This window comes from Bombus vancouverensis, chromosome 5 (genome assembly GCF_051014615.1).
Source record: "Bombus vancouverensis nearcticus chromosome 5, iyBomVanc1_principal, whole genome shotgun sequence".
Taxonomy (NCBI): domain Eukaryota; kingdom Metazoa; phylum Arthropoda; class Insecta; order Hymenoptera; family Apidae; genus Bombus; species Bombus vancouverensis.
This window is the reverse complement of record NC_134915.1, coordinates 17,719,664-17,734,179: the sequence shown is the minus strand read 5'-3', so window position 1 is coordinate 17,734,179 and position 14,516 is coordinate 17,719,664. Positions and strand designations below refer to the sequence as shown.

The window sequence follows — 14,516 nt, the reverse complement described above, 5'->3', positions numbered from 1 at the left end:
TTACGTAACGCGTTATCAACGAATAACCGATGACACCGTTCGATTCGACCGGATCGTATTAGATTTCATGCTAGGCCGTTTATCAATCGGCTTATTATCTGCCTGAAAACTGACTGGCTCGATGTCGCGCGTTGATAAAAAAAAAAAAAAAAAGAAAAAAACACACAACGTGTCAACGACAGATCGTTCGAAAGATGATATCGCAGCTATTGATGTTCTTTCGAATTGATTTGCGTATATTTTTTTTCTGACTTTTCTGCGTTTTCTTAAATTAATCAGACATTGCATGGTATCTTAACGATACCATGGTAACATCGTCTTAACTCGTATTTCATTTTGTCAAATTTTCAAACTTTCGATCCGTAAAGTTCGCGAATATTGGAATTCTCGAATATTAGAATTCTCGAATTTTCCAATTTCTCGATTTTTAGTCTTCGGACTCGGTTCGAGCCTTGTGGCGTTTGAATTTTCAGATTTTATCACTGTTTGGTCGCTAATCGTTTAACGACGGTAGAGTTTGAAGCGTTGATTGTTCGCGAGCCGAAGAATCATTTGTTATACCTGTGTTGCGTTTTGCAAGCGAAGAATCGTTGACAAATTACATCTCGAATGGAACGAGTAACGACGAGGGACCTCGACGAAAGTTCGCGTTAAAAATTCCAAATGAATACGATTAATACGATTAATAGGATATCGAGGAAAACGTTGACAACCTAATGACCCTGAAGAAACGGAGAAAAATGAGTGAACGATATATCGAAATTTGTCAAAGCGTAGTAACGTGTGATTTATCGAGTCGTCTTATAGATTGGACGAACGAAATTACGTGAATTTAATTCCAACTGGATTGCGCGCTATAATCGTTAATACACTTCTAGTTTAGAGATATGATATTTACGAATTCATTGTGATAGGCATAGCACGATAATAAAATTAATTTCGTTATTGCAGGATGCAATCGTTAATATAGCCCAGAGATACAGTAATACAGTTTAGAGATACGGAATTTACGAACGCGTTGCGATAGCTTTACCACGATAATAAAATTAATTTCGATATTTCAAGTGGAAAAGATTGGAGACAAAAAAATACGATAAATTCGGACGAGCTACAAAGCGAGTAGTATTTTTAAGATTTCCATAAAACAAGGTAATTAATCAAACGTTGACGTACGTTTTAACGTTTACGACACGTTCGTGTTCCATTTTCATCATTTTCGGAACTTCGAACACCGAGGGAAATGAGGATTTATAGACGCAGGAATTATTCGAACAGCAAAAATTTCAAATCAAATTTATTACGAAAACCGTGCAGCGTAAAATTATACTTCGCGGATCGAGAGACAGGAATTACGAGAACAGAAACTCACGATCGCTATATATAAGACGGGATTTCATTTTTCAATGTATTTTCTAACCACCGAGTGTCGTAAATGTCAGAAAATCGACAGAGACAAAAGTGCAGAGAGAAATTTAAAGATGCAAAACTACACTGGGTACATATGATACATAAAAATATACAAAATATCCCAAGTAGAATATCGATTATAATTTTCCTAATTTCTATTTCCTTAATTGTGCACGTAAAACTCTAAATTTGCTTAATGACCTACCGTTTGATCGTTACATTTCCCAAATGTGTCCCAAAGGAACGTAATTGTTAACAAATCGAAGGGCAGTCAAAATGGAAAAAAAACGAATGTCGTGGCAGACATTTCGATACGTAAAGAAATAATCGAAAACGGTAACCTACATACGATAATTGCAGTCGTTGATTATTCTACCATTTTTCAAAGAAAGAAGATTCGACGGTAGCATCAGAAACAATTCCATTTTCGTTTCAAATCGAACAGACTGCGTTTGCGAATAGCCACGTACGTTTAATTATCGTGTTGTTATCGGTCAGTGGAGAACGAAGAGACGGCGTATAGTGTACGATTTTCCATTTGTAACGAGAGAAAAAGCTCCGATACCGATCCGTTACCAGCGCGGTTTATCGAGTAGAACAATCCCGAACTGATCAGACCGTCTCTCTCGAACCGACACGTGCAATAGGCTAGGAATGGCGAGCACTGGGTCGCAGTGTCGCAGCACACCGTATGATGGAAAAGGTTGGCAAGTAGCGAGCTGAATGTCGAGACAGCCCAGCATTTTGCTAGCGCAACAGCGACGAGGTCAAGGTTAAAGATGTCTCGAAGATCCAACGACGTGACGCGGCTGGTTTAAGGTCGACTCTCGATTTTAAACCTGAAATCTCGCATTCCCTGACTCGATATAGACAGGTCGACGTAATTTCTCTGTATAACTAGGATTTTTCGCGCTTATTGTACTCTATAAGATATTTAACGTAATCGAGAGAAACGTTAAAGCGACACTTCGAATCCTGATATTTCCAATCGACTAAATGTCGTGCGTCTGATTCTCGTCGCGAAAAATAAACAGCTACGAGCGATGCGTTTCGTAAAACATTCTTACGAGCGTTTTCCTCGAAACTGTTGGTAAAATGGCCGAAGAAGCAAAAACAAAGCAGTGGAAGCCTACGTGCGTTCTCTCCTTTAAATCCAAAGGTCGGGTTTCGATCGTACCTCGTGACGTCGACATACGGTATACTCGGTCAATCTAACTTACCTATGCAACGTACAGCGACACTCGATATCCATTGGAAATTTAAGCGAACAATCGTCTAAAATTTATCGTTAATTTTCATTTGAAATGATCGGTCGAGGGACAAGCGATTAGACCACAATAAAGTTAAGCGAGCTCGTCTTCTATTTCTTCTATTTGCGAACGAAGCTACGAACGACGTGTGACCATCGGAAGATAAATAAAACAGTTGCTCGAAATAGTTGATAGTCGAGTAAAATTAATCAAACGATCGACCAAAATATAACTCATCTTCCAACTTGGTCTCTAACTGCACTCGCGGCATACGGTCTCCGAAAAATAAACGAAACGATCACTCGAGATGCGAATATTTGTGCATGAACGAGACATCGAAATGTATAAAATTAGACAAAAGTATATAAAATATCGCAAATACGACTGCTCTCACAACGTCTATGAAATATAGCAAATCTCTCTCTTTCGTGTTATAGTCTTATTCGTAAAAATACATATGCAGCTCGTTAATCACAATTTCCTCATTATCGCGCGAGAGCATCAATCAAGAAACAATCGGTGGAAATCAAACAAAACACAACATCCCGCTACGCGTCTCCGATTCCCGCCATTTGCAAACAAAGCTGCACCCGCGGTCCGCAATTCAATATCCCATTCCGTCTATCCTTTATCCAGTCTGATTATCGATCATTCCAGCCGCATAGAATTCCAGTAATCCCTTTCAAACGCAATATTCGCAATGCGATGTCCGGGCCTCGACAAAGAGAGAGAGAGAGAGAGAGAGAGAGAAAAGGAGAGCGAAAGAGAAAGAGGGAGACGGCCGCGTTCAACAACAAACCTCGTCGAAGCTTTGGCTGCACGCATCGCACACCCAGTCGTCGTCATCGTCGTCGTCGTCGTCGTCGTCGCCGCCGCTGCCGCCGCGTGATACTATATCGGGGCGTCGTGACGCCTGCGCGGGTTCTCGCAACGATCAGCTGGCTGGAACCTGACCGACGAGGGGCAAAGAGACCTAACCAGAGGGAGACGGAACGATCGGATACCAGTGAGTCGAAGCGGGACAGCGCTATATAGGAGGAAGACGGGAGATATCGAATGGGCGAAAGTTAGAGAAAGAAGGATGGAAATGCGTGGAGTCTAGTGTCAGTAGCGACGTCGAGGGTGGCCTCGTCGGCAGCTACGCACGTTTTTGGCAACGTTCGTCGATGCCCATAGCTCTGATCGTGGCAATGGTGTTGATCGTGTGCACGACGTCGACGTAGCTGCCGAGAGCCGGCGCGCGACTCGACGACTCCTTTTCGCGCAGTGCTGCCGTGACGGTCGATCGAAGCGCACCGCTGAAACCTGGGAATGCCACGCAACCTTCCATTTTAACGACTCCACGATGCATCTGCCCGGCTGCCACGTCGTCGTCCCGTGCCCTCCGTTCGAGTCTCCGGATGGTTATCTGAGTTACAGGAGGCTCGTGTATCGACAAGTACCAGCGTGAACCCTCCTACGCTAGCTGCCGCCCAGAAACTCGTCCGAACCAGCGGTATATCCACCCTGTGGTTTCCTCGCTCGTTCGCGAACAGTACCGTATCTACCTTTTGGAAATTGTTCTCGTTGAATTAGAATATCTCGAGTCTCGTTGACGAATGACGACAGCAAGGTAGAAGGAACGTTCTACTATCGCAAGAGGGACAGAGTCGACCAAAGAAGCCTGTTTCCAGTGAAGTATTTTTCTGATTATATCGTTAGTAAAGTGATCAGGCGAATCTGTGCGCTCGATCGATCGTAATCGCAAGGCCGTTGCTTGTGCAAGGAACATAAACACGATGGTTAAGTAGTGGAGGCTCGATAAGGGCTGCTCGAGTGCCTGATCACCCCCTGGTCTGGTTCTGTTGCAGCTGCGTACCGAGAACACTCTCTCTTCTTCGTCGATAACCAGCCAATAAACGGCGGGGAGAGCACGCTCGGGAGGCAGAAGCAGCGTCGGACCCGCGGTAAGTACCAAAACAAATATGCCGCCGCGGACCTCCGCTCCTTTTTTCCGCTGGAACGAAAATGGATCTCGATTTTGCCCGACGTCTAGGTCGCTCTACTACGTCTCTCTCTCTCTCTCCGTGTCTCTCTGTTCTTCGCTGTACTCCAAAGGGTTCGTTGACACTGTGGCTAGGAAATCGACTTTGGAACTCGTTGGCCGCCGAAAAAGGTCACCGACGATACAAATATAGAAACGTGGTGGAACGAGGCCGACAGTGGAGCAATATCGAAGAGGAGAAGGGAAGCGCGGCTGTTTAAGGATCCCTGCCGTGTCTCGTTTGTGAATCGATAGGAATTTTTCTCCTCTGTTAAGCGGAATCTCTAACGAATCGTCCTGATATACGGAAGAATCTTGAGAATCTCATGTGTGTTTAGGAAAACAGTTCGAAGAAGTTGTTGTTGCTATCGCGAACCGTGTGTACAACGAGTGATAGAAAACAGAATCTGAGAGTAAATGCCTGCCATAGAAGCAATAAGCGAGCCTGGCTCGTTTAATCTGCAACTTCAATAAATAGGACTACCGTAGAAATCGGACCTACTGCTGAGGGTGTGAAACGATCGTCTTCCACGTGTGATACAATACGATACAGTCTCCTCGAACGATTCTTAAACGATCATCGTTTAGGAAACGGAATAATAGAATAATTGCGAAATAATCTTGCGTCGAGTACACAAACGGATAAGTAAATAAATAAACGAAATCTTGGACGTTGAATAAATAAATAATTCTTAAAGACTCGGAAGATTATACCGTGAGAGCAAAACTCGTGGTAGAAAAAAGCACGAGAAGGGTGCAGTGAGGTAGATACACGAGGGTGCACTCCCTTCGAACAGCGGGAGCCATTGAAACTAAGGTTTCTCGAGGTCGGAGGTCTCTGATGGTACAGAGGGTGACTCAGCACCGGTGGACGAGCGCGAAAAATCAGCGCGGTCCCCGTAACCAAGATCGGCATCATAGTCGTCGAGTAACATCGTCATGGCTCCACGTATCGTCATCTCGACGATGATCGCGTTTGCGTTGATCCTTGCTTGCTGGCCTGCTCAAGGTCACGCGGGTTTAGCGAGGTTCTACGAGTCCGTGCCCGATCTACAACCGGACAGACGAATTCCTAACAACGACTACGCGATTCACGGACCGATCGTCGACGATCATGAGTTCCCTCGAGATCTCAGGGAGCCTTATCCAGGCAAGAGTTTCGGTCCCATGGGTCCGATCGATGGTTCGTTGCCCGATGACGTATCTTTTCGAAGTTTGGCCTCCGGACAAGAGGAAGCAGCCAATTCCATGGAACATTTGTCGTCGAATCAGGCGATGGAAGGGCACGAAGATGAATCTAAGCCTAGCAAACCGGAGTATAAGATCATGTCTGTGGAGTTTCATCGAGTCGAGACACCGTTTATCATTGGAATCTGGATCTTCTTCGCGAGTCTCGCGAAAATAGGTACGGAATGCGTGGAGCTTGAACTTGGCTCAGGCATTGATTGTTTGTTAGTTTCGTTGGTAGCCGCTGTGCGGTCGACTCTTGTCGCTGCCGCGTGGTAATTTCGGTAAACCGATGGCTTTCGACCCTCGTTCGGCGAATTCGATGCTGGAATTTTGAGACGTAATGGAGGAGTTGAGATGTTTAATTATTTGTAGCGATTCGTAATAACACTTTGGTTTAGTTATCGTGGCAGAGTTTGACGAATGTATTATGCGTGTTATGCAAGCTTTTAACTTTCATTTCTGCTCTCACGAAGCACGATTATATTGACAAAGTTTGGCAATCGATCTGAACTTATACGCATATATAGTTATCCTCACTCGTGTTCGGATTTCACAGTATCTTCGAATTTATAGTTTTGTACACGAAATAAAAAGACGAACGTTTAGCTGTAAAATTTCTTTCAATATCGATAATAATTTGATTAAATGTACAATTAAATAGATTAATATCGTATTATACATATGGATTTGAAATGAAAAAGAGAAACATTAATTTTAGTTGCGTGTAGAACGATCGTATGGAACGTAGAAGCTAGATTACGTTAAACGCAAACACAAACTTGGTAAAAAATTAGTATACAGTGTGGAGATATTGCCTTACAAATTTTCCATAAATGTGTCATAGCTTTTAGTTTTCCAATTTGTTTCAGTACTATCATAATAATCGTGTCGTTACAATATTAATGAAACTTTGATATTCTTTGCATGATGCACGTAGTATTATACGTAAGAGGTTCTTGCGATAAGTATTCAAATACTTCCGTGAATCACTCTAAGTGTCGAAAGTGGAGATTTTCAGTATGAATGAGATATACTGGTTTAAAGTCGACGCTCTATTTTAATAGTTCTAAAACCTAATGAATTCTTCAATGAATTATTCTAGCACTTGCGACGTTTAACGTCGTATTCGGTATAGCGTTTAATTCCTCAACCTACGATTTACTTTCGAGAATTTTGGGCCGAAAACGTAAAAAAGCTATTATACAGGGTGGTTGGTAACTGGTGGTACAAACGGAAAGGGGGTGATTCTACGCGAAAAAAGAAGTCGAAAATATAGAATAAAAATGTTTCGTTCGAGGCTTTGTTCTCGAGAAAATCGACTTTGAATTTTCGCTCGGTACGCGTGCACTTTATCGCGTCTCGTTACTACGGATCTCACTGTAGATCGTTGTCTCGATTGACGTTATTTTTTAAATTTAAAAAATTTTTAAATGTTTAAATTTTTAAATTTTTAAATGTTTAAATTTTTAAATTTTTAAATTTTTAAATGTTTAAATGTTTAAATTTTTAAATGTTTAAATTTTTAAATTTTTAAATTTTTAAATTTTTAAATGTTTAAATTTTTAAATTGTTATTCTATATTTTCGACTTCTCTTTTCGCGTAGAATCACCCCCTTTCCGCTTGTACCACCAGTGACCAACCACCCTGTATATTATATTTGGCCCGATCATCGTACTACGGGCTATGCCCGTAATGTTTACGTTTGGTCCGATCGTCGTACTACGGGCTATGCCCGTAGTTGTAGGTTAAGGGGTTAAATTCTACTAAAAAAAGAGTGACTTTTTATCCCATTTGCATCTACATCGTTTATCGTTCGAATTCCACAATTAACATTTTATTGTTGTTCGTTTAAGAAATCGTCGTTCTTACTTTTTACGACAATATTGGGATTTGTTGTTGAATTCACATTGTGTTTGGTTGGTTGGGAAGATAAGAGATAATATTTTACGAAATGATTACTTGGAAATTTCGAACAGAATTGTCGGAAATATTGAAAATTAGCGAGGTAGAAACATTCAACCGATTCTTAATCCGATTTATTTGATTATATGCTTCTCTGTGTGTCGGTTTTTGTATTTATTAAACGCTTCGAATCGCATTTTGCTTTCAATCGCTTGGAAAATTCAAACTCGAGGAAATAATCTTCATAATACGTTTTGCGTTCTCAGTTTACATTTTTGCTAGAAAATCGTTTCAGTATTTCTTCTTTCTTGTCTGAGAAATAATAATTATTAGGATTCATAGTAAATATTCGAAGAAATTTCTTTATTATGCTTTAAATATTCAAAAAGGTTCCGTTATAATATTTAGCATTATCTACTATTAATTTACTTACTCTAATAATTTAAACATTATTTAATATTAATTTCGTTGCTCGAATAATTTAGTATTATTTATTATTAATCGTATTATTTTAATAATTTGATAATTATTACTTTTATTATTATCAAATAATTTTGCATTATCATGGTATTATTTCGGTGAAATAAATCTCTGTTTAATTTCTAGAATTATAGTTACAAAAAGTCGGAATTGCATAAACATCTGCAGTCTACTAATTAATAGTCTCAATTATTCGAATTATAATTGTAACCATTATGAAACTAGTCGATTGTCTCATAGTTTATTTCCACCTAGTAAACATTAATCTCTGAATATTACCTACTCTGTTATATAAATGATTATTGAATATTAGACTCGCATTAAACTCTATAAATAAGGCTGCATTGTGTTGCATTCTATCGTGTTCGAGTTAATGTAAAACGTTTCCATTTCGAAGAGGGACGATATAATATAACCATGTCGATAATACAGTGGTCAGACAACTCGATGTAACAACTACGAGCCAAAGGTTCGAATAACGAGGGTTCCACTTGTTTCTCAGTAATATCGATCCCGTTTGCAGCATGCTCCTGAACTACTGTACTGTCCGTATACAATCAGGCTTTTTATAGATTCAACACATCTTACAAAAATAACAGCCAATATCGCGTCTCCCTCCCTTCTGTTCGACGACACAATTTGCAAAATATCGTCGCGTGTCTATCTCTTGTAGGAGAGCAATTTCAAAATTCCAATACCATGTCAAAGAGATCACATTATTGCGAAAGAAACGTTCGGGTCATATCCGAATTGATAATTCTAGTAGAATTCGATCGTTAAACGATATTCACAAAATGCTCGTTATCTCGCGATGACCTGGTCGATACCAAAACCGAAGACAAGAGGACTAGTTCCGTGATAAGCTGCAACAGGCGGTTTAAAAATCGGTCCAAGTACAGCGTTCGTCGAACGAGCGTTAATAATAAAACGTTCGCGTGCTACCACTACGATCTACCAACGAAACGATTTTTCGCGATTCTACGTTTCCGCCGCATTCCCCGTTCTATTAATACACCTACGTGCAATATTATTCATAACTGTTCGAACACGAAAAACACGCGTCTTTCGCGTTATGAAAATTATAATCTAAAAGATGTTTATCACTGTTAACGTAAATAATTCTTTATTGGAACAACGAGTACTATTTTCATGTGTCTTGTTGTATGCCGTGGATTCAAATTATTCCAACAACGTCCACCGACCATCGATATCGTTCGAATAATTGCAACGCTGTGAATCATAGTGACATAAGTCGATCCACAGCTACTTTTGATAAAATAGTGTTCGTTGTTTATTATTGTCGAAAATTCGTCGTACCATCTCAAGCCCTGAAAAGTGTATCACGTTCGAGAATAAAGTTACAGCTTGTTGATTAATTACGAAACCAAATGGATGATACTTTCGAAAGTTAAAATACGCGACGAAGTTCGAGTCGCCGATATCTTGACCTACACCACTGCGATTTTCGCGTCGTTCAGTTATCACGGGTGATAATGTACGTAAAAGCGAGACCGTGTTAAATTATGATCGCGTACGTGCAGGCTTCCACATGACGTCAAAGCTGAGCAAGATCTTTCCGGAGTCCTGTTTGCTGATCGTTGTCGGCGTCGTCGTTGGTGTCTTACTGTTCCAGGCGAGCAGCGTCCACGTGTCACCCTTAACTCCCGACACGTTCTTCCTCTACATGCTACCGCCCATCATCCTGGATGCCGGCTATTTCATGCCGAACCGACTATTCTTCGACCATCTGGGAACGATACTCCTGTTCGCCGTCATTGGGACTATATTTAACACCTTGTCGATAGGTTAGTAAAAATTCAAAACTATTACGAAGATAGCGGAAAGTAACGCCGTAAAATTTCATTTCAACGTTGTTTGCTCACCGATCCATTCGATTTTCCGCTATTAACGTATCAAATTTTTAACAATCGCCGTGTTTCGCGTAATTCATTGCACTGCTTGCTCTTGGCCTGCGATAGGAATCATTTCGCTTAGAATATTTTCGATATCGTAATATCTTTTAGTTGTACGTCAGACTTTCGTTTCATTTTAGTCAATTTATATTAGAAAATTTTCTTTTCGTCAAATTATGGCTATGGAAAGAACGAGAATTCCAGCAATTTTCTTAATATCTTCTAAATAAATACTATTATAAATTATTTCATTGAATAATAAAATTGATAAATATCGATAAATGTTGGATCATAAATTTTATGATACTTGGAGGAAATGAAATATTTCTAGCGGATTACGATACGCGTTATCCTTTATAAACCATGACAAAATTTGTTTTATGTCTCTAATTTATAAGACGAGCTTCCAGAAGGGATCTATCGTTCTAGTACGTTTTTTTATTTTATTATTCTAATATTATGTTCCCATTATCCCAATACAAATCACAGTGAATCGACTAAAATTTAAGATCCACTCTTCGAGATTACGCAAACAAGATACGCTCTTCTCTATATATTTTTTTAGGTTTTCTCTCTTGCTAATGTAGCTTTTCAGTTACATCGATCTACGACCTCCACGATATTTTTTTATTTTCGTTTCGCCTCTTCCATGTGGATACGGGTTCTGATGATTTAAACAGACGTGGACGTTTTTCAATGTAAACTGAGATAGATGGCGCTTTTTAAAAACAGTAGCGAAGCGTTTCTTCTTCTTCTTCTTTTTTTCTTTTTTTTTTTCTTAAGAATTCACGTTCAGGACGTAAATATTTATTTCCTCCCGTGTTACGTTGTTTTTACGCTAGTTATGCCTTCTACGTTTCTACCTCTGTTTATTTTTTACCGATCACGTGTTGAGTGCACGAGAGTAATTGTGCAGCAGGTGTTCAAACTACTTGTGAGATTATCGATGCTGGTCCAGAAATACTTCTTTCTCAAACATTGGCAGCGTTCGATGCGATAGAATCGCGCAAGGGCACTTTACGGAGTTAATTAGACCTCGTAATGGAATAAAAGATTCGTTGTCGATTAAACGATAAACTCGAGCGATATTCACTGACGGCAACGTATAAGTACCTTTACGTCGCTTGAACGATTTGAACGCATTTTCAATGGTCTTAATGTAACTATCAGGTACAGGAATCGTCCAATTAATATTATTCTTTACTTTATATCGCGCGTATATGTAAATGTTTCTTAAGATATTCCGTAGTACAAAAATAGCTGAACGCGTTTAAAAGTTAGTGCAAATCGTCTTTTGATGGATCTCAAAGAGATCGCTTTAAATCTCACTCTGTTTATTTCTGAAATGAAACATAGTTTTTCATATTACTCTAGGGATTTTGTTTTTCCAACTATTTTTAGATAGAGCGGAAAGCTTTTCGAAGAAAAATACGATATAACGTTTAATACGAATCTAGAAATTTTAGTTGTCAATTAATTCTACATACGACGGCAAATGAAAATGTAAATAAATTTTTTTATTAATTTGAAAATATTTTTTTAATAATTCCTAGTAAAGCCTATTAAAACACGTGGAAAATATATGAAATAAAAGCTCTTTCGTTCGCAGTTTAGTTTTTCACGGAATTAATTTCGAAAATTTCCACGTATACGCTGAACCGTGCGCCCGCTTCACTCGACGTTTATAAATATCGTAATAATCAAAATCGGCCTTCCACCTTGTCTATAACGACTAGAGAAGATTTTAAGGGAAACGTTCTTTTCTTATTAAAAAAAGAACATCGAAGCCCATCCTACAGCGTACTTTAAAATCTATTAATATCCAAAACTCGCACTAACGCTCACAGTCGCCAGTTACAAACATTCGTAGCGTGTATTCTTTTTAAATATTAACTCAACATTTCGTATTTTCATGCCAGCTGTCCGTTTCGCGCGTTCACCCTTTCGCAAAGTTCAACCACGCGCTTCGCAACCACCCATACAAACACAGAAACTCGTGCACGCGAACGCCTAGGTGTATCGAGTGTGGAAACGCGCGGATGTCGAACGCGCCCACGCGAATTCTGTTTACGACGCAACGTGTTCGCGAACGTGCGACGTTTCTTCGTTACGAAACGTCCGCAACTCGCTCGATGTCCACGATAATTAAAGACTCCGCGAGAACGCGACATTCGTGGAACCGGTGATCCGCGTTTGTTATTAATATCGATGAACAAACGCCGCTAACGCGAGGACGGTCCTTGCCAAAAAATTTTCGTACCGACGATTTTTACCTTGGACCACGGATCGATCTTTTTCTTGTATCGAGTTACCGATCGGTCTGTTTACGCGTTTGGGTTCGAAACGTGTCGCTTAGAACTTGGAATTTGCACAGGACGAGATATAACACAGTACGGAAAGGCACAGGACAGAAACAGTTATGACATTGGTGTATTGAGAATAGCGAGATATATAAAAAGCTGGAAATGTTATTTCACGCACGAAGTATTAAAAAATACTGGATAAAGGTTTACATGAAAATTTAATAAAGCGATGGAGATTCTGGTTTTATATTTTATTACGAAGCGAAACAACTTTGTTACCGGGTTGCTATGATGCTGATTGAGTGAATTCATCTGTGGACATATACGTAGTTTCGATGTAACATTTTTATATTTTACCATTTGTATATCGATATATGTGTTCCAATTTTACAAAGTTGCGTTTTCTATATAGTTTAAACCGAGCAGTATTACATGATATGTAATCATTACCTAACGACGATCAACTGGATGTAAAGGAGATAGGGGCAGACGATTAAATATAACGAATGGTTACGACATTTTAACTTTCCATTAAATTTGTAATTAAATTAATAAAAAGGAATGTGGAACATTCCCCCCTAAACAGCTACGTTCATCGCGAACACGAAGAAATGAAGTTTACATTCACCATTGATTCCGATTGAATTTCATTAAAAACTAATTACATTTGTAGAATACTTCATAATACGAAACAGTTGAACGAGCTTCAAAATGAATCGTTTTACCAATTATTGAAAATCCAGAAACTCGAGTTTCGACCTTTTAATAAACTACTGCTGAAAATTTCAATCTCTCGCATTTCAATGGCGTTTAAACTGCCATCTTAATTATGGTTGGATTAAACTAAAATTTGATTAAAATGGTTAATTTTTAATATTCTTATTTTTTTTTTTTTTTTTTTTTGTAAATTGTTTATAGGAGCTTCGTTGTGGGTGTTAGGTAAGAGCGGCCTGTTCGGTTTCGAAACTCCGCTGTTGCAAATGTTCCTGTTCTCCGCGTTGATCAGCGCCGTCGATCCTGTCGCCGTGCTAGCGGTCTTCGAGGAAATTCACGTGAACGAAATCTTGTACATCGTCGTATTCGGGGAGAGCTTGTTGAACGACGCTGTCACCGTCGTAAGTACCGTTTATGTTCATCTTACAGGGCTTAACTACCTTTAATGTTGTACTAGTTCCGAGGATCTTTACGCATACCTGATTCATCGCAATTACGCTGCGCGTGTATATGCATTTCTGACGAGTACAATGCGGATGCCCGTGCATTTTTGAGAAGCTTAGGGCTGAGAAATTGTACACAGTGACATATAAAAATATATAAAATATCTAAATATTATATGTAACAATATATAAAATATACAAGGCGGTGATATCTAACAGAAGAAACGAATCTATCTAAAATGAATTTTTCTAGTTATATTCATGACCAATGTTATACAGGGTGGTTGGTAACTGGCGCTACAAGCGGAAAGGGGGTCATTCTACGCGGAAAAAGAAATCGAAAATATAGAATAAAAAAATTTTTTTTTTTATTTTTTCATCGAGACAACGATCTACAGTGAGACCCGTTATAACGAGACGCGATAAAGTGCACGCGTACCGAGCGAAAATTCAAAGTCGATTTTCTCGAGAACAAAGCCTCGAACGAAAAATGTTTATTCTATATTTTCGACTTCTTTTTTCGCGTAGAATCGCCCCCTTTCCGCTTGTACCACCAATTACCAACCACCCTGTATAAACATTATTTTCTAGTTATAATACGAAACTGCATAAACATTTGTAGTCTAACAACGAGTATAAACATACAAAGTTTACAAGGATAAGAATAAACGTATAAAATATCACAAGTGAAACACACTTTAACCCTTTGCACTCGGAATTTTATTTCAATTTCCTTATCAGCAGCTCTCAACGCTTTTAAGCGTTTTATTTGAAATTTACTTTAACCAAAACACCAGTTAACACCAGTTTTATTCACACTATCGTTGTATTTTCTAATTTTTAAGTGTAC

The 14,516-nt window shown here is 39.3% G+C and overlaps 1 protein-coding gene across 6 annotated transcripts in view; it reads left to right on the top strand.

Moving 5' to 3' along the window:
* The first annotated feature begins 3,768 nt into the window (after positions 1 to 3,768).
* The window catches only part of Nhe2 (Na[+]/H[+] hydrogen exchanger 2), a 43,445-nt gene continuing 32,697 nt past the window's right edge, over positions 3,769 to 14,516 (top strand). The window contains exons 1-4 of one of the 6 annotated variants that reach the window (XM_033337256.2): positions 3,769 to 4,603; positions 4,693 to 6,085; positions 9,835 to 10,098; positions 13,428 to 13,624. In XM_033337256.2, the coding sequence (XP_033193147.2) occupies positions 5,620 to 6,085; positions 9,835 to 10,098; positions 13,428 to 13,624 (927 nt within the window). In that variant the 5' untranslated portion in view covers positions 3,769 to 4,603; positions 4,693 to 5,619. The remainder of the gene's footprint in view (positions 4,604 to 4,692; positions 6,086 to 9,834; positions 10,099 to 13,427; positions 13,625 to 14,516) is intronic. The other 5 variants (XM_076618434.1, XM_033337254.2, XM_033337253.2 and 2 more) reach the window with 5 other exon arrangements.